This window comes from Pelmatolapia mariae, linkage group LG13 (assembly GCF_036321145.2).
Source record: "Pelmatolapia mariae isolate MD_Pm_ZW linkage group LG13, Pm_UMD_F_2, whole genome shotgun sequence".
Lineage (NCBI taxonomy): Eukaryota > Metazoa > Chordata > Actinopteri > Cichliformes > Cichlidae > Pelmatolapia > Pelmatolapia mariae.
In genome coordinates this window covers 12,106,165-12,125,935 of record NC_086238.1, presented here as the reverse complement: position 1 = coordinate 12,125,935, position 19,771 = coordinate 12,106,165, and the positions used below count along the sequence as shown (strand labels likewise).

General features: G+C 39.0%; 3 protein-coding genes across 5 annotated transcripts; 1 reads left to right on the top strand and 2 right to left on the bottom strand.

Moving 5' to 3' along the window:
* Positions 1-147: 147 nt before the first annotated feature.
* ubtd1a (ubiquitin domain containing 1a) lies at positions 148-7,203 on the bottom strand. Of its 2 annotated transcripts, XM_063490976.1 has the most exons (5): positions 6,911-7,203; positions 6,477-6,563; positions 1,851-2,078; positions 1,176-1,361; positions 148-1,039 (listed from the first exon to the last, which is right to left on the bottom strand). In XM_063490976.1, the coding sequence occupies exons 1-5, from the start codon at positions 6,960-6,962 to the stop codon at positions 825-827; spliced, it is 768 nt and encodes a 255-aa protein (XP_063347046.1). In that variant the 5' UTR covers positions 6,963-7,203; the 3' UTR covers positions 148-824. The 2 variants fall into 2 exon arrangements, with proteins under 2 accessions (XP_063347046.1, XP_063347047.1); XM_063490977.1 differs by lacking the exons at positions 6,477-6,563; positions 6,911-7,203 and adding an exon at positions 5,042-5,462.
* Positions 7,204-9,737: 2,534 nt separating this feature from the next.
* On the bottom strand, positions 9,738-15,253 carry zdhhc16a (zinc finger DHHC-type palmitoyltransferase 16a). 2 transcript variants are annotated; one of them, XM_063490974.1, is made up of 11 exons: positions 14,566-14,853; positions 13,960-14,217; positions 13,215-13,409; positions 13,031-13,119; positions 12,672-12,700; positions 12,428-12,561; positions 12,187-12,270; positions 12,001-12,086; positions 10,776-10,899; positions 10,560-10,630; positions 9,738-10,427 (listed from the first exon to the last, which is right to left on the bottom strand). In XM_063490974.1, exons 1-11 carry the CDS (start codon positions 14,635-14,637, stop codon positions 10,325-10,327), a joined length of 1,245 nt encoding a protein of 414 aa, XP_063347044.1. In that variant the 5' UTR covers positions 14,638-14,853; the 3' UTR covers positions 9,738-10,324. The 2 variants fall into 2 exon arrangements, with proteins under 2 accessions (XP_063347044.1, XP_063347045.1); XM_063490975.1 differs by lacking the exon at positions 14,566-14,853 and adding an exon at positions 15,122-15,253 and having other exon boundaries at positions 9,739-10,427.
* A 297-nt stretch (positions 15,254-15,550) lies between these two features.
* mettl18 (methyltransferase 18, RPL3 N3-histidine) lies at positions 15,551-19,471 on the top strand. Its single transcript, XM_063491710.1, has 2 exons — positions 15,551-15,745; positions 18,293-19,471. Exons 1-2 carry the CDS (start codon positions 15,641-15,643, stop codon positions 19,259-19,261), a joined length of 1,074 nt encoding a protein of 357 aa, XP_063347780.1. The 5' UTR covers positions 15,551-15,640; the 3' UTR covers positions 19,262-19,471.
* The last annotated feature ends 300 nt before the right edge of the window (positions 19,472-19,771 follow it).

The window sequence follows — 19,771 nt, the reverse complement described above, 5'->3', positions numbered from 1 at the left end:
TCCCTGAGGAATGTTTTCAGTACCTTGTTGAATCTATGCCATGAAGAATTAAGGCTGTTCTGAAGGCAAAAGGAGGTCCAACCCTTATTTGGAACATCAAGTTCCAATTGCAGATCTTGGTGCCAATAAATAAATGAAAAGAACAACTTTAAATTTATAATATTTATTAAGTTATTCAAGTACAGTGAGCATCATATTTGTACATCAAACTACACCTTCTTGTTCATAGTGATAAAATTAAAAAAGCAAGTCTGGTCATCTCTTATTCCCTTTAAAAAAGGTGCCTTCATTACATTCCCTGTCTTTACCATGAATATACAGTAGTGAAATGAAAACAGTGTGCACATGAGCAAACAACATACAGTGAATGTTTCTACTACCTAAACACATAATAGTAAACGAGAGTTAGAAAGAAAGAAAGAAAGAAAGAAAGAAAGAAAGAAAGAAAGAAAGAAAGATTTTTGTCTAGATTCTGAGGTGAACCATATTTAATTTATTCATAAGCACCAGAACAAACAGACATGACAAGAAGGGAAACCCATGTAAACAACAAAGCTGTGAGTTCATGGCTTCACAAATAGACGGACAATGGGATGTGCATCTTAGGGCTCTACTTTTCACCTAAAGTGTTTCAGTGCTTTTTTTCCCCATTTGGAAAAAGGAAAAATAGAAAAAGGAGCAATACAAAAAGCAATATATTTTTATATAAAAATGTACACAAAATTCCACCACAGAATCAACTGGACAGTAATGTCACCAACTCCTGTTCCAGCAGCCCACCTCTGGCACATTCATGATCTTTTCTTCACCTTGCTTCATTTGCCTCAGTTAGTTATGACAGAGGGATTTATATTGACAATCACTTGGACGACAAATTCCTTTTGGATTTTAGTATCTTGCAGACGAGTCTTGTCGGTCAGAAGCTTCCCGGAAAAGAACCACCTCTGGCGGGACACATCAATTTCTTCCTGTTCTTCTAGTAACTTCTTTAGCTCAGCGATGCTGTCTGCCATGCTGGCTGTGAGACGCACATCCTTTCCTAAGGGAAAAGTAGAGTTGACACAGATCTTTTTATCCAGGTAAAAAAATCTCATTGAGATTAAAAATCTCATTTCCAACAATCCATGCATAACGTGATTTTTAGAGATATACAGATGCATAATTCCAAGTCTTACCTGTTGATAATCGCACCCGCAGCTGGAACTCTTCTCTGCTCGGAGAGGGCTGAGATTGTTTTTGCGTCGATTCGGAAACCTTGCTGTCGCTGGATGTTTCAGTGATGAGGTTGACAGGCGGGGCTAAAGTGTACGCTGGGAGCTGATAGCGGTTGCCCAGTTCATCGTAACACTCTGTGAGAGAGCCTGCAGAAGAGAAATAACCCAGATAAACAACCAGTTTAAAAATAAAAAAAAAAACCCTTATCCCTCTCCACAATATACACAACTTTAACCTTGAGCTACACATGTCCGCTCATTTCCACTGTTAAGAAATCCTGTCTGAGCATCAGTTTTCTTCCAATAGTAGCAGTTAAAAGCAGAGTCCTTCATGTGAGAAGACTATGTGAGGACTGCTTTTTTTTTTTCCAGCTAACGCCATCAGGGCTTTCAGTGCATCAGACCACTCACAGCGGTCACGCAGTACTGCGACTATTATGTAACTACTACAACAGTAATCTCTGCACAGTTGATGGATGGGATTCAGCAAACTGTTCTTTGACTTTGACTTTTAAAAATGATTACAGTGAGTTCTGCATTTGCACTGGGAGGTCCAGTCCACTTACAGCGTGTAATTTATAGCCAAATTATGCTTTCATATCTCAAAGGGGATTTTGTGTATGTGTGTTTGCATACCATGTGGTAATGTAATGCAGGCACCATCCACGATAGCCTGCGCTAGCTCCAGGTCATTGCACTCTGCAGCCAGGGCTGCTGCTCTGAGTGCATCCCAGATTTCCTTGCGTCCATCAAAGGCCGGAGCTGTATCCCAAAATTCATCCCTCTTGCTCCTGAGCTGGCCCTCAGTCATCGGGTACTCACTCTTCCATTTTGGACGCTCTTTCTTTAGAGGCTCATTGCGTCCTTAACAAAAAGAGAGGGAGGGGTAAAAAAGAAAGAAAGAAAGGTGTTTAATCTAATTTTACAGACTGCTCTAAGAAATGACCAAGAGACTGTGACCCAGAAATAATCCGGACTACGCTTTTGAAAACAACTTCTAGTTTATAAAAAGTAAAAAAAAAAACCAACTTTGTTGCTAATTTATTCTAATTACATAATAAAGAGATTACATGCGAATCCAGGTATCTGGTAGTAAACTACTTATTACGTAGATGTCTACTAAAGTGGATAAGGTCATCACTGCTCCAAAAACGCCTGAGCTCTGTACTATTACATCAGGCAGCCAAGGTCAGGAAATATTTTTGTTTCACTCTGATGTGAAGTGTCCTTAAAAGAATTTAGGTATAAATGCACTGAATGCATTAGATGTCCTTGGTTTGAGTCATGTAGACACAAAAAGGAACAAAAAGCTCATCTTAATACCTTGTGCACGTGCGCGCGCACACACACACACACACACTCATCACAATCACTATCTGTGATATTTAGCAGTTTCTGCATAGGCTGACTATAGCCAGTAACCAAAATGCACTTTTCTTGTTTTTTTTCATTTCGTTTTCTTTTAATCAGAGCTCCAGCAGCAGTATTTTGTACACCTACTGCAGGTGTTTCTTTGCTAGCTATTGGAGTATAGCTGCTGTACTGGTGTACCAAAAAGTCAATTTGCTTCACAGAGAGAGGAAAATCAAAGTGATTATTTATAGCACTGTGGATTACTGCAGTGGCCAGTAATACATACATGCGCACGGACAGGCACTCACTCACAAGCAAACAACAGTGGATCATAGGCAGTAAGCAGGTCCCACATAACAGGATTTATCTGTGCCTATCCCTTAAGGCATTGGATAGAAAGATGACAACCCTTTAGCCAATGAAAGGCAGCGAACAGACACAGATCTGCCACTGCACGCATGCATAAATACAAACACAAAGCCACTACAACTCAATTACACTGTCACTTTATCGAATTACGGAGTGTTTACAAACTGCTGCAAAGCGTGGTTATGTCCCTTTCAAATCTGATTTTCCAACAAGATCAAAGGAAGCCTTTATAAAATCTTGAATAACATTTAGCAATGTAACACATCCTAATAGACATAGATATTAAAGACATCTTCTGTGGCACTGATCTAGAAACCAGCTGAAATATTATAACACTGACGACACAGTACAAAAGGCCTCAAAACATTGTTACTAAATTCCAATGTAAAATTATGCTTTTGAGTTATATGACAAATTTGCTAATTTCAGTTGGTGAATTCCCCCAAAATTTGTCTGGTTGAATTAAATTTGTACATAGATACCTTAATCCTAAAGACAGATAACAAAATGAGCGCATATGGTTATACAAAATGTATTCTTTTGAACTGCTTATTAAGTTATTCTGCCATTTATTACCGTTTTTTACTCATTAAAAAATTGTTTACATTTAAGTTGTTTACTTTATTCTGTCTTGTGTGATTTATATTCCTTACACATTACACTTTGGATTGAATTAAACAGACATGTCCAACCTGAGCACATCAGCTGAATGTTAAAGCTTTGCAAGTTCATTTATATCAAACTTTCAGGCTGAGCTTTCACGCAGAAGTATGACATTTATATTATTTATAATGTACACTTTATGAATTAGTAATCACGTGCAAACTGGAACTGTCCCACACTTCTAAACCCATGAGCAGAATACCCCTAAAATCTAGAGATTGCTATATAAAATTATGCCACCCCGTTCCAGTGTTTGTAGCTTTATTATAATAATAAGTATTCTTTGCTTTTACTTCTCTTACAAAAACATTTATTTTTAGTCCATGTAATGACGATTGTGCAGCCAGGCACGCATGCAAAACTAAATTAACATGCCAGCCAAACAAATGCAAATTAGATTGTTTGTCTGGAATCCTAACAAGTGACCCTGCCAGCAGACATGGGAAAGTACACAGCGACAGTTTTGGGATTGTGCAAGTCTAAGACTTTCAGAATGAAAGTGCAGAACAAAACATGCCAGATTTTATTTCCTGGTTGTACATTTTGTTACATAACAGTATGTACAAGCATTTTTGCTTTGGTTGTGTTTACCAGATTGAAGCAGATGCAATCAATGCTTAGTGATGACGACCTACAAAATATAAAAATGTTTCATCCACCTTGCTGCTGTACTCAGTTTGTCAGTGTTAGTGTTTGCGTAGAGGGAGATCAGATTTGACAGCATGTCCTTAGCTGTAAGACCAGCTCCCTGGAAAGATTAGATTAGCACTTTAAACTGAAGCAAGTGAGCAAGTTTGACTTTCCTGAGCTAAAAATGTGCAGGTGGAAGTAAAAAAAAAAAGAAATAGTAACAAGTTAATCTCTGCAATAACAGGAATGAGATTAAAAGGTCTAATGCTGCTTATGCAGTATGATTTTATATACCATTTTAAACAACCACTACAAGCAGGATCTGTGAGCAGTGTTGTATTTACCTACTGTAAAATGTGCATGTAATAGTAAGTTCATAATAACTGTATAATAGATAATAGAAAAATACACAAAGTCAGATATGTCAACATCTACGCAAGTAAAAAAAGAAAAATCAATAAAGTCTTCATACATTTAAGATACACTTTTGCACCTTAAATGTTTTAACTAATAAAATGATGATCCATTAAAGCAGCCTTTAATGGATCATCATGAAAGTATTAAAGTCAAAGGCAGCACTGAAGATACAATTTGATTTTCATTTGTTATTGTAAATCAGTTTTTCAGCTGCGCTTCAAATGCTAATTCACCAATTACCACTACATAATGACATTATAACAGCAAAAACATTAATAAAGACTACCACACATACCCCTCTGGGGCATTTTATTGCACCCAGAGTAAGTTGCACAAGCATCAAAGCAGAAGACATGAAAGCACTTTTTCCATCCCTGACAAAAATCTATACTTACTTTTAAGCAAAATCTTCAAAGGGGAATTTGGAACCTGATAGTAATTGTATTCCCTTGAGTTTGGTACTCCCATTGCTCTTCTGTCTCTGAGGTTTGATATGCGCCAAACTGCTGTACATCAAAAGTCCTTAACGATGAGCTACAGTGAACGATCCCGAGGAAGAGGACAGACTCCGCTCGGTCGGACCAGCTTGAAGAAACAAACACCTGATCTAGTTCACCAAGCTGTGCAGACTAAGATTCACAGCTCTGCTAATCATTGTTACATTTCCCCAGTTGCTTAAAAATGACTGCTCCCCCACCACTTTTATCCCCTTCTACTAACAAACACACCACAACCCCAAAATAACTTTGAATCAATTCATGGAAACAGGTAGAATATAGGAGGAGAGCAAGTTGAGTGTCCTTGGCAGAAGGTGGCGTCTTTACACAAGAGCCCTAATCCTATCAGCTCTATTTAGAGATGGGATAAAAATACTCCGAGGCAAAGTGCTAAACCTATTAGCACACAATAAACCGTTGTCAGACAATTACAGTCTGTTTCAAAGGGAAGCCAATGTCTACTTCGAGGAAATGTCCCGAACAGGCGATTCTTTTTCTTTACTAAGGCTGTGATAATTATAGAAATACGATGCTACTTTCTCACAACCGACAATGAGGCAGTTCATTGAATTTCACCAAACTGTGAGGTCTGAGCTTATGATGGTGATCTAAATGTCTAAGAGGTCATGCCTGTCTTGCAGGTAATGTATTTCCTTCTGCATATGAATGTGTTTTGCACATAAAACACATCATGTACCAAGTAGGTCAATCTCTGATTGAAAAACTCTCTGTGGAGGCTCCTGCTGCTGCTCAATGCATAATGAATGGCAGTCTAGCGCAGCACACAGGCTCTGTGAATGGATTGAACAGTGTTTATATAATCTGTCCTATCAGGCCAGGTCCTTAAACCCAGATTAGACACATGACTAAGCCACGACACATTTAATACCTGAAACTATAAGTATTCAGACTAACAAAGGCGTAGCTAGGATGCAACCCTAAGGCTTTATCTTACAGCCCATCTGGCAGGTGCTACATAAATGTATATGTAAGTGTAAATAAAAATGCAGAAAGTGTCTCGTTGTATTGGTTGAATTCAATGACAGTAAGTCCCATTATTATATAGTGTTTAACTGATGTTCTTAAATGCATCACTACACAGTAATCTCCCTACCGCGATGGTAATATTGGAAAATAATAATTTAATACAAAAGTGCTGGTCAAGGAGGAATATTAGAAGGGTCTCTCAAGCTCAAGAGTTACATCACCACAAACTGCAAGTCAGCAAAGATGTAGAGAAAGCCATTGCTGGTTTGTGCTTTGCGGACATGATGTCCTAAGTATGAAGCTGCACTTATTTCAACATCTGCGAAGCCAATGTCCACCTTCTTACCTCCGCGTTTTTTGCTCCTTGTCGAGCTTCGGGCACTCCCTTGTCCATCCATCCTACTCCTCCCCACACAGCCTCCCATCACTGTCCCTACATTTCAGATCAAGGAGAAATCTGTCATATTTTACATATTTTCGAATATAAACGCTTTGAAATGAACGTGCAATAATGTCATATAAATAAACTGTTGGTAATGATGTGAAATTAAGTGCCTTATATGAAAAGCACCATCAGGGAATGACAGCTCAGCACGCCTTGTTCTTATGAGGTCAGACGAGCTGATGTGTTTACGTCACGTGTACCGCCAGCTGACGGGGACACGCGCCTGAAGCTAATGCCAGCTGATTATTTCCCACGCACGCGTCCAGAGTTGTGTTTTTGCACTCTTACATTTTTTTTAATGAATCCAAATCAATGCATATATTTATTTTACCTACCGGAAATCCAGTCTGCTAGATTATGCATTCGTCTGCAGTTTGCCTGCCACATCCGAACTTCAGGTGAAGTTAGAGCCTCACGCGACGATCAGCAGAAGAGGTGATCAGCCAAGTAGGATGACAGGCACAGACACAGGCGATGTGTCCAGGCGGCCTCTGCAGAACCTTCAGTAAATCTCAGCCGCTTCTCCAAAAATATGCGATCAGTATCCACATTTCCTCCAAATCATAATGTACACAGCCTACCAACACAATCCGTCCACACTGATCCAGAATTAAAGCCTTGCAGTCTGTACGCATGCGTAACTTAGAGCGGTCGCGTCAGAACAAGACAGGAAACTGCTAAACCGCTCCTTCGGGATAATAGGGTGGCTGAAACGTAATTTAGCCGTCTTTTAACCACCATTTAGAGTTTGAAACGAGAGGAAAACGTCTCTAAAATAAGTCCTGTCAAAGACAAAACCTTTAAAATGAATTTATTGGGTTATTGCACAATATATTGTTACATTTTTCAACTGGAGTTTTATTCTGAAATGAATGGCGGAAGTTTCATTTATGATTCTTAGGTTAATTGATGCTATACTGTGGTCTCCATAAAACGTGACATTTCTACTACAAACAACTGCAGTTTTAGTCAATTTAAGAAAAACACCACTGGTAAAAACACTGCACAGCTGTTACTCACCCATCTACAGTTTCAGCTACATGAAAGTTCACAATCTGTCACATACAAATATGCTATTTCAACATAATTTTCAGAAGTAAAACTAATCAAGCTTCTGAAATTTACAGCCTGTTCAGTCTATTTTGGTATGGGTGGGTGCTCCCCTCCACAACACTGAATCTGAGTAACATGTTGCCTAACAAAGTGTGAAACACTAAATCAGTGTGGGACAGCTCATCTGACTAAGGTGTCCACAAACTGTGAATATGTTAAGTCCTGACTAATCCTGTATTTGTGTTGTGAGTAATTAGTAGTTATGAATAACTATGGATGAATGCATAAAATGTGTAAATGTGTGTAACATTCTTGCGTTTTCTAACTTTTACAATCGGGGAGTGTTGTTGTGATTTGGCGCTGTGTAAATAAAATTGAATTGAATTTTAAAATTAACCACTCACAGACAGTTGTTTTGCCTATAATTAGGTGACAGCACACAGACTGTCCACATTGAAATATCTACGAGAACATCAGTGACAGTTTCAGGGCGTGAACATCATTCTAAAACCAACTGACTCCCTATCAACCCACACCTGTAGGACACACCTGCACGAATATAAAGGCATCTCTGTTACAAGTTATTGTGTTGTGAGCTAACATTTGCAGACAACATCCCCAACCTGTTTTTCTTAGCAGTGCGCCCAAGTGAATCACGGGGGTCACAAAAGCTTTAAAAATGTCAGCCTGCTCCAGAGTTTCCTACAGTTTGTAGTCTCCTGTCTATATCAGTGGCTTATTTCATGGTGAGCAGTGTTAACAAGCTATAGCTTTTAAAAGTTAATCAGGAGCAATGAAAAAATTGATTTTACTCCATTTTTGCACCTCACCAGCTGGTGACACCATAGGTGGCTGTCTAGTGTTCCTATGCCCAAAAAGTCACGATTATGCTGTATCCTTGTCTAGGCACATGGTAATCCATGCCAAGTTTAGTCCTGGCACAAAAAGCACAGCTTATCCGTTAGCTCATTTAGAGTGTACACAAGAAAGTGTAAAAAAAGAAACACCTAATTTAAATAACCTGACGTGTCTGATGAAGTGAGATGCATCAGTGTTTTGTTTTGGACAAGGTTCAGTCTCCCACAGTGGCATGACATATAATTCCTGAATACTGAGTACCTAGAACTGAGCATCCAGTTCTCTGAGGGCTAAAAGATTATGTAAGTCACTCATCTCACGATCTCCCTCACCTTGTTTTGACCTTCACAAAAACACATTTGGTCGCATATACAGCTGTCAAAACTGCCCACAACTAATTTGTACCATACATGCAATGCTAAGCTCGGCCCACAGCCATCATAAATCTAGCTCAGTAATTTCTCTCAGCAATTCACATTATCACTTGTTACAGAAATTTAAAAAAAATTAGTTAATAATTTAAAAAACTGATTTTTTTTTCTCTTTACTATCAATTATTCTGATCTTTTAAACGATGGAGTCCAAAGACCATATTTCACGTGTTAAACGCTGACATCTGCTGGGAGACTGTGTATTGACAGGTGTGTTTGTGTGTGTTTCAGTGAGTGGGCGGGTGTGATTTGCAGTAGCAGGGTGAACGAGGGTTACAATCAGGATGAAATCTGCTTAATCTCTGCTCTCTTTATCTGCCAGCCTTTATTTTACACCCCCCGCCCCATAACTGACGACACCAGCACTGTTTTCATTTTACCGAGCAAATGCATGAATCACAAAATGTTTAATATTTACTTATTTCTAACTATAATGTTTTCCATAAACAGACTGTTTCATTATCACTATCTCATTTATTTAGACCTTTGGATTTGCTCAAATCTTGACGGATCTTAACTGCAGTGTGTGCTTATTTGTGATGTAATAGGTTTCATATGAATCTGCAGCTCAAATCTGGCCAGCATTTCCAAATAATCCACCCCTTCACGCTGCATCCCTCTGCGTAACACTGTGACATAACCCCAGAGCTGCAGTTAGGAAGTGACCCTAAAGCAAAATATACAAAAGGCAAAAAAAAAAAAAAACACAAAAAAAACCTCTGAATATATTGCTGACATGTATGTTGATATATATCCACAGCTAAGTATTTACTGTATAGTGTTATAAAACAGTGACTGTACCCCTTAAAAACACAATATTAACAATGTAGAATTTATTTAATGAAGCAAGTTGTAAAGATTCACTTAATACGTACAAAATTCAGATAAATAACATCATAATGGTACTGCAATTCCCCGTGAGTGTTCAAATCAAATGATAATATCAGACTAGGGTGTGCAAACGAGACAGGCGGAGGTGCCGAGATAAACCCGATGTGTCCATGACCTTAGTGTTTTTCTTCTGCTACTTCTTTTTTTTTCTTTAAATAAAAAACAGCTCAGGTCGAAGCTGAGATGGTTTGCTTAAAAAAAATTATTTAACAGTTCAGTCAATATATTTGGCTTATAAAACTATCAAACTCATGCTCAGAGTCAAGTAAAACCAGTTCGTAAGACTAAGTAAAACCCAGTACAGAACAAACTGTGACACATTGCAGTGCTGAGCAATATAGACTGCAGAAGCAAGAGCAATGCAACAGCAAGTTTTTTGAGGTATTGGAGATTGACGTAAATCCTTTCACTTAGGTGGAGCCACCAAGCAGGAATCCGTTAAGCAAACCCGATCAAGTAGGTTGACAGAGAAAAGACTGGTAAATTAGACAAGTAGGTATGCCTTAGCAGAGTCTGTCATACAGGTATCAAATCCTTTTTAACTGGGAAGACAGCCCACGTCAAGCCATCACCATGTGGGGGGTGAGCAGAGGGAAGGAGAACACGCGTCACCCAGTGACTAAAACCAAAAGACAAAAACAAAAGCACAAATTACAAGAAGCACAAGGTAACATTAGTCACATAAGGTGCAGAAAACAAAACTGATTTCTGTTTCTTAGAAAACAGAAATCTGAGAGGGAGAGAGACAAACCTTCTCTTCTCCACACCTAAGAAGATTTTCCAGTTATTCAACCTGCTGTAATTAAAGGGGTTTCTGTAAACCTGACAGAAAAACAAAAGAACAGGAACATGTTACAAATGACCAACGTCACTTTAACCAAAGGAAAAAATATATATTTTGAGGATTTGAAGTCTCTTATGTCTTATCACAACATAACCTTCACATTTTATTTAGGTTCATGGCTACCTTTCCCCATTTGGCCATCCGCTTTGTTTCTTTGCTGTTGATATGTCTTTCAATACTCGTCTCTCCTCTGGAGATGAGAACTGCATGCCAGATGGTCAAAGCTCCCAGTGCCACTCCCACTGTGCTGTTACAACAAAGCACAATTCACTTTATCCTCTGTATGGATGACAAAGACAACAATCCTGTTCTGATTCAACTCTACCTTTATACCCTACTGCTTTGAACAAGAAGTAAGAAGTAAAACGAGTGTGAGATTACATACCCAGAATCCTTCTACCGATAATACTTTCTTTTTTTCTCCTGCTATTTTCCTAAAGCAATGGTTAGATTTTTTTTATATTTCTTTGTATTTATCTTTAAATAATATCCATTAGCTCAATGCTCAAAAGGAAGAGTTTATGACCCCCTTGAAATTACCAGGATTTTTGAATGGATTACTAAAATTATGTATTCAAATATGTCACAATTACAAATATAATCTATTACTTGACTGAAAAACTCTAATTTTAATGCCTTTGTTGAGGAAGAAGCCATAGTCCAGGCTGGATAACCTTTTTAAGTTAGCAGTTCAACAGACTTTAGCAAAAACTGACAACAACTTTGGACCAGTAAATATTTCTGCATGTCTTAACTGGACAGCCAGGCCACCATCCCAACTGGTTAAGGTCTCTAACTGTCACTCAGGGTTTTTTTTTTTTCCTCAACTGTTCTGTTGTTTATTTTTTTTATTTTTACATGTGTACTTGCTTTGTTGTCACTATCCAACTTCTCCTAAGCGTCAGGCTTCTGTCCTGACATTCTCCAGAAAAGGTTTCTTGCCACAGTTTTGGATTCTCAGTCTGGGTCCTAACAAAGCAGCTCCAAATCATGATGCTAACTCCACCATGCTTAGTGCTTTTTTGTCTACCCATAAAACGCAGATTGGTGTCTTAGACGTGTTGTGGAACATCCAAGTGCATTGCAATTTAGCAAATTTTGCAGGTGATTGGCTGTTACCATTTATTTGTACACACTTTCTTATTGTGAATGAATGAATACCCAAGTATTTAGATTTTCTTTCCACTCCACTAGAATTTTACTTCTAATGAACTGGAAAGTTCCAATCCTTACTGTGAACAACATGACATGACTACATTTAATGAGAAATCCGAAATCCTTGTAAGTCAGTTATTAAAGTTTTTCTTGCATGTATGTGTGAAAAAGCAACATAAAATGCACATTTTACCTGGTGAGGACCCACATGTAGATGATGCTCTTATGGATCATCTTATCCTTAAATGTGTATGGAGGAGCAGGGGTCTGATAGTGGGTCTTTCCAAAACAAAAAACAAACAAAAAAAGATAAGTAACTGACAAAAATAAATAAATAAATAAACTTAATAATGCTGTGTGTTGGCTTTTGAAGCGCTACCTGGCCAGAAGGAAGAAGCCCTATAAGCAGTCCCATCCCTGTTACCGGTATTCCGGGCTTTTCCAATTCCAAATGTTTGAAGTGCTAATGGAAAAGCCCACAAACCCAAGCATTAAAGACTGTCAATAAAGAAATGCGAAGGCCCCAAAGAGAAAGACACCAGACATGGAGGCTTTAAAACAAATCTAACTACAACAAAACACCAGCAGACCTACAGGCAGCAACAGCCCGACTATCTCACCTCGAGTGCATTGTATGCATCTAGGAACAGGTTTCTCCCACTGATGCTACAGTAGACACAGCCCAAGGTCATGAAGAGACAGAAGGAGAAGAAGTAACGGTGATTAAAATGGCCAACACAGTTATTCAACCAGGCTGAGGTGCTGACATTAAGGAAAATTATGTCCATCTCTCTCTATAAACATATACATTTTCTGACGTGCTTCTGAAATAATCAGCTGGAATAAATTCAGCACAAAGGATACGACAATGATGGTCCATTTTCAAAATGCATCTGCAAAAGCAAGAGAAAAACATTAGTTTGATAATTGGTATTTTAGTTGTGTGATTTTTTTAAGGGAATGTATTCTAATCATATCTCAAACTGCAAAATAATATTCTGGGAAGACTTAAAGCATGATAAGATTTTATGGAATGAAGATAGCAATGCTAGAAAAACTAACCTAGAGATACAAGAAGTTAACTGTCAATGAAAACATCTTAATTTTGAATGTTGCGATTTGATGTAGCCATATTAAAGGTCTTGTATCCACCAACATACTTTAGCTTTGACATTCAAACACCTGATACTTATAAACATATAATAAAACAGATAAAAACTCACCTGTTACAGATCCCACAGTGGTGTGTTCTTGCTGGTTTAGGAATAATGCACTTTTTGCAGACTGATACAACTGGACCGTCATGTTTTTCCTATGACAAAATAAAAGGTTTTTTTGTTTTGTTTTTTTTTTTAAATACAAAATTTCCAGTTTAAAGTACAAAAAAAACTGTAGCTGATATCTTACTGTAGGGGGATACCCAGGAGAGGTGCTGGTGGCTTTGTAGTAATGGAAAGCAATCATGATGAGGTTCCAATGTCCATAACAAACATGCCAAGCGATCCACGGAGGAGAGTAAGTGTTGAGGATCAGAGGCAGCAAGACCACATAGGCTATCCCCACGATGGAGCTGGTCAGTATCACCACCAGGTAAACAAACACCTTAAAGAAAAAAGAATGATCAGACAATGTGAGCAGTTATGCAGGAAATCACATTAGATCTACATTTAAAGCTACATCCAAGAACACACATGTTTTTCATTACTGTCAAAACCCTTGGTGCAGGCTACTATCAAAGAGATTATATGTGCCTACCCCCTCTTGTATTTAGGTCAGGAGTGTCTACACCCCAGATCTGAAAAATTTTAATGAATGAGGATCTGTTGCTATCCAATAAGAAAGAGAATTGCCCCCGCGAAATGTTCGTTGTGCAGACTTGATATGACACTACCAATAATGATTATCTGAAGTTAGGGGGACCGTGATCATAGGAGCTTCGGTAGTTAACAAAATCAGACATTCACAAAAAAATGTCATTGTTTGTTGTTATTATCCCACAAACAACAACTGTGACCTGTGTATGGAAGATCATATTTTGACCAATTCCGAAAAGGTTAATGTCCTTATTTTCCATCACTGCAGTGGTCTCCAGAAAACAAAGGAAAACAACAACAACAACAACTTTCTCGTAACCATTTAAAAGCACACTCACCAGACCAAACCACCGGGTGACGTAATCCACAGTCAGGAAAACTGGTTCAAAGACTGAGTCAAAAACCACATCTGAGTCTGTGAGCGAGTTAAAGTAGAGTGATTTTGCCAGCAGTCTCATATAAGCCCATATTTCCCTAATCCACAAAGGGAGCCTGTTCTGTCCCCGCCTGCTACACAACCGCAGCCGCACACAGCGCAGCAGGTGGAACGCAGAGCTCGAACACCACCGCATTCTGCATTTGTAAAATGCAAGCACCTGCAAGAAGAAAGAAAACATTACCATTAATGAAAGTCAACCGTAAACTCTCACTTCCACACCTCTGCCAACCTGATATGTGCAAGACTTAAAAAATGTGAGGAATGTGTATGCTGCTATGTCTAACACAAATTTCATATGTACAACAGGAATAATAAAAAAAAGGAATTCAACACAATTTGGCAACACAAAAGGAAAATGATAAGTTTGTTGATAACAAACAACCCAAGCCCCAAGGATACTCCATTTACTCTTACCCATAAGAAAAATAAATACATAGTTAAGAGCAGCTGAAAAAGAGAGAACACGTCTGCCCTAATCAGCTCGGTTGAGCAATGTCTAACTTACCAATAGGTGAATTTCAGAGCCAGTCAACTTGGACTTCTTTTTCCCAGTGAATTTGTTTTGACCGCTAGTCATATCAGTTTCAGAGAGCTGACACCTAAACTACTTCATTAGGTACGACTAAAGGCGTGAGTGAAAGAGCCAGAGCATTTGCAGGTACATACAACAGAAATGCACAGGTAACCAGAAGAACATGTGTTTCCAACATGTACCAGTCTTGCTGTGCTGCATTCCAGACAGGGTGGAGTCTGGGTGGAGGCTTTTGGCAGCTAGATAAGGTGAGCAATGATTTTTGTTGTGGAGTTGGCTTGGGTCACCTGCAGGTAATGACAAGCATGCCAAAAACCACTGCATGGCGATCAGCCATAGCTGTCACCTCCCTGAATAAAGTAACACTCAATGTGTCCATAAGACATGTTGTTGTGAATACTCTCCGTGAGTCATAGCGCTCCCAAATCCCTTAATTTTGGATGTCACATACTGCTGTCCTTTTCAAATATTCGTCTCGCGCCGTGCATCATATTTTACTGATATTTTACAATATTTCTTATTTACTCACTGTTTTATGAAGACGAGACCCCCACCGAGACCACCCCTCCCGTCGACATTTTCAAAAGGAAGACAAAAAACGGGATTATAGCCACATATTAGCGAGGAGGAGCAGGATCACGGACCTGTGACAGTTAAGAGCGGAATCTTCCAATTAATGCGCATGTGCTGGAACACCACCGAACGGCATCGTGGTAGTCTGAGTCAGGAAGTGATTTCAACAGTTATTTTTCTTCAGGACTTGACATTTATGTTTCTGAATTTTCTGTATTTTATGTTATAACACGTACACATACGTATAACGATTCGGCTACATGTATAACTGAAATATAATATATAGCATAACTGGTGGTGGCGGTGGTGGTGGGGGGGGGGGGGGTATCTCAGACTTTTGGGACATGTAGTTTTTTATCCATAGCAGTCTTGCTAGCTACGCATGCCATGTTGAGCCAGCCTTTGGTAGAACCTGTGTGAAACTGTGATACAAACCTTCTATCCTCAAACTTAGTGAACGGTGGTGTCAGTCAGCATGTCGTTTTGTTTTAACTTCGACCTTCCAGCACAAACAACAGACCCCGGAGACGTGGATGGAAATGAACTGCAGCACGGAAATAAAGATCATGCTGTCGTATCTGTGAGTAACATTAGCTTACCTATGATGTGCCATAGCTTAAGTTACTCAGAGTACTATAAGTACCGCCGCGTAACTAGTAATAGCAGAAGTGACGTTCAAGCTAGCAATTGCAGTGCTGTAAAGCAAGTTTAGACTTGGACCCTCTGCGAGAGTGTGGGAATAACATTTATGGCTGCAGGCAGAAAACTTGCAAAGCCTCAGAAATGTATCTGTCTGTCATAAATGCCTTTATGTAAGTAGTAACAACAGCACTGCTTTCCTATTCTGTTCCTATTCTTTCCCATTATTTGTGATCCTTTGATAAAAATATCAAAGAATCACAAATAAGCCCGGGGCAACATCGAAAGAGAGCAAAAATAATAAGGTTCTTGAACATTATAGTTTATTTTTTGACTGTGGAAAATCATCTGTAATAAAGCAATTGACTACAAGTACAACAGGCAAAATCTGCCTAGGTTTGCCTACATTTCAATATATTCTGTGATCTGTACATTAGAATGGATTACATCTAAACACGTGAATAAATATTTAAAAGCTGATATAAAAAAATATTGATTAAAAATACATCTAGTTTACTGCTAAAAATGATAAATAATTCCTAAAATCTTTAAGTAGAAAAATGAGAAGAGTTTTGTGTAACATTTACCAATTGTAATGTAGACTAAATAATTTAGATTTTTTTTTAAAGACAAGCAAATAGAAGCTTTTTTTCACCTGCATGGCAGCTCTGTCAAAATTATATTTAGATAAGACTTAACATTAAATCAAAGTGTAGAATAGTCCAAAAACAATTGTGAAGATAAACGTATAGAGGGGCTTCAGTGTAATGGTTAGCACATTCCCTTAACAAACCAAAGGTTGGTGGTTTGATTCCAGCGAAATGCACAAATCCTCTTTGGGGTTACAAGTAAAAACATCCCACAGAAAAAGAAGCCAAATCAAACATGCAGCCCTAAACTCTGCGGCGACCCCTTGTGACGAGGGAGCAGCCAAAGTTAGCTTTAATTTGTAAAGATAAACCTGTCTTATGTTAAAGGGGATAAAGGTAAAAATCCATCCTCACTAAAACACGCGCTGTTCAATTAAATGATGCTGTAAATTCTGACGGCATGAGCTTTAAAAAAGCAATAAAAATTCCTTAATTTTGTGTGCATCCACTAGAGAGCGTAGGCTGTTAATCTGCTTGTTAACATTACAGGATAAGGCATGTTAAAGCGGAAACCATCCAAACTGTTAAAGTACTGTGTGCTTTGTTATTGTTATGTCTGACACCAAACTTCTGAGGTATGCAACAAACTTTACTGGCATTTTAATCTAAACTGTTCGGCTCCACGGAGTTTGACTACATGAGCATTTACACCTACCAGTCCAGAGAAGCAAACGTCATTACAGTCACGGTGACTCACATGGCTGATGCATAACATTCTCGTGTTTGAGTGATTTATCAGTCAACTGACCTTTTACATCATTATTACAAGAAAACAAATCACAGTGGTAAAAGCATACTATACCTGGTATGTACACACAGAATTGAGTAAATCTTTGTTACAACATTTGAATAGACTAATTAACTTTAAACCAAACAACGGACTTTTATGTTTTAATAACTGACATTGTTGCATTTTATAGGTCCCAAAGAAGATTTCGCAACATTTATGTGCAGATGTTAGCCATTCTTACAGTAACATCAAGCCATCCCCCATTTTCAGTGTAATTGTCAAAGCGGTTTTAACATCACCACTAGTTATGACATATTTCCATCTTTTTTCCTGCATGCCCCACTTCATCCATCCATATTTTGTTTGAAGCAGGGTTGTGGAGCAGTTGGAACCTATCCCAACTTTCACAGGGCAGGAGGAAGGGTGCGTTGTGGAGAGGCTACCATTCTCTTATAGGGCTAACATAGAAAGAAAAATAACCACGCGTGCTTGTTTTTACACCTAGAGCAAAATTTATAATCGCCAATTAACCTAACATAAAACTCCACACAAAGCCATGTGTGTGGAGTTTCAAACCCAGGACTTTCTTCCTGTGAGACAACAGGAAGACAGTTAACCACCACACCACTGTGCCGCCTGTGCTCCACTTCAGAAAACGAAAAAACGTTAGAACGCCACATACCAAAATATTTGTTACTCATTAACACTAACTTTAATAAATAAAGCTGTGTTTTTGTGAAAGGATAATGGAAAACTCTTGCTTATGTTCTTTTCATAAATAATATTAATTTAGTTTATGTTAACACTGTTTTCCCCCTTAATTTGGTAATTACTAGTTAGATAATCAACAAGGTGCCAAGTTACAGATTTAATGAATCTTGTAAACCTAAAAGTCCAAAGGTGCTGTGGTCATTTAAATCTAACAGTGCTACCCGTTGTATTCTGCATGTTAATTATACTTGAAGCACTGATATTATTAACATGAAACACATGTTGTCTTTGTGGTTCCTTTATTGTCTATTCATGTCACAACATGTGACCATCACCCACATACATTGCTGAGAAAGTGGTTTTATTATCAACTGTGCATACTGCTTTCTGTTTACAGGTAGAGGATGGCCCCAAACCAGCACAACCAGTAAAAGAGGCCAGCGAGCACTTTCCGCCATCCGATCCACAGTTCCTCCTTATGGATGCCGTCTTTGAAACGGTTACAGTTGGAACTCTTCCTCCTCTGCACTTCCTCAATGAGACCGTTTTTGAGAAGACTGCCTCAGAGAGAGAGGACAGCGAAAAAATTCTTTCACGCACAGCGGAGCAGAAGTCTGACCTCATCTCTGGTGTGTACGAGGGAGGGCTGAAGGTGTGGGAGTGCACGTATGACCTTCTGGAGTTGATTGAGAAAGATGGAGAGACCTTTGGGGGGAAGGCGGTTTTGGATTTGGGCTGTGGTGCAGGGCTGCTGGGAATACTGGCTCTGAAGAGGGGAGCCAGTCAGGTCCACTTCCAAGATTATAACAGTACAGTCATTGAACAGCTCACAGTGCCAAATGTAATGCTAAACTGCCAAGAGGATGATGAAGTAGACAGTGAAGATGACAAAGAAGGGAGTGGTAAGGAAAAAATGAAGGAGGAAGATGGTTCTAAAAAGAAGACGAAAGGGCAGAAGGAGATCACAGAAAACAGCCCACCTCCTAAGAAGCAAGCCGTAGACTTAGCCCAGCACCCATTACTAACCAGGTGTCATTTTTACTCTGGTGACTGGAGCACATTTCTTGCTTTGGTTCTAAAGACAGATCCACCACCCAAATATGATCTTATATTCACATCAGAGACTATTTACAACACTGCATACTACCCTGCTCTACACGAGACCCTGCACAAACTGCTGGCACCAGATGGTCTGGTCTACCTCGCCACCAAATCCCACTACTTTGGTGTAGGTGGTGGACTACATCTCTTTGAAACGTTTGTGGAGCAGAGGGGTGTTTTCTCTGTGGATCGTCTGTGGGATGGAGAAGAAGGACTTCAGAGACATGTAGTAGTACTGCGTTTTAAAAAGTCAAAAGACGCTTGAGTAAGGAATGTCATCGGTTTTATCTATAATTGATTTATTGATGAAAACCTGAATGAAACTAAAAAGTAGAGCAAGGATATTGCTTGTTTATTGTGTGCAGTCCTGAATCAGCCAGCTGTGTCGTTATGACTCCTGTCTTTATTTTGGTATGTCAAAACTGCCGTGGTTAAACAAGGAAAAGCTGCAATAAAAACACAGTCTTGGCTCATATTTGCTCTTTTGTTACCTACACCTTCTTTCACTTCCTATATCGAAATTTGAATATGTCTGCCAGTAACTGAAGTGCAGTTGAAAGGGGCTGTTACAGGTCTTTAGATGCATGGAGAGGAAAGAAAGGAAATGGGCTCAGTGACCTTTGCGAGTGATTTCCCCAGTGTTCAAACACCAGCATGAAAGCCAGGCTTGTTTCTGAAGTCCAGCACAAAATGTCAATTGCAACTTATCCCACCAGCCCAAGGATGTAGTTTGAAAGTGGATTCTGGAGTCACTGAACATCAATGGTGGGACTCT

Excerpts from the sequence above, each read along its gene's own strand:
- ubtd1a (XM_063490976.1), bottom strand. The coding sequence starts at position 6,962 with ATGTGGCAGGCAAACTGCAGACGAATGCATAATCTAGCAGACTGGATT. Across the intron at positions 2,079-6,476 it reads AAGGAGCAAAAAACGCGGAG|GACGCAATGAGCCTCTAAAG; the intron begins GTAAGAAGGTGG and ends CTTTTTGTTAAG. Across the intron at positions 1,362-1,850 it reads CTGCATTACATTACCACATG|GCTCTCTCACAGAGTGTTAC; the intron begins GTATGCAAACAC and ends TCTCTTCTGCAG.
- zdhhc16a (XM_063490974.1), bottom strand. The coding sequence starts at position 14,637 with ATGACTAGCGGTCAAAACAAATTCACTGGGAAAAAGAAGTCCAAGTTG. Across the intron at positions 13,410-13,959 it reads TCACCCGGTGGTTTGGTCTG|GTGTTTGTTTACCTGGTGGT; the intron begins GTGAGTGTGCTT and ends TTTTTCTTTAAG. Across the intron at positions 12,562-12,671 it reads GAAAATGGACCATCATTGTC|CCTGGTTGAATAACTGTGTT; the intron begins GTATCCTTTGTG and ends TCAGCACCTCAG.
- mettl18 (XM_063491710.1), top strand. The coding sequence starts at position 15,641 with ATGTCGTTTTGTTTTAACTTCGACCTTCCAGCACAAACAACAGACCCC. Across the intron at positions 15,746-18,292 it reads AAGATCATGCTGTCGTATCT|GTAGAGGATGGCCCCAAACC; the intron begins GTGAGTAACATT and ends TTCTGTTTACAG.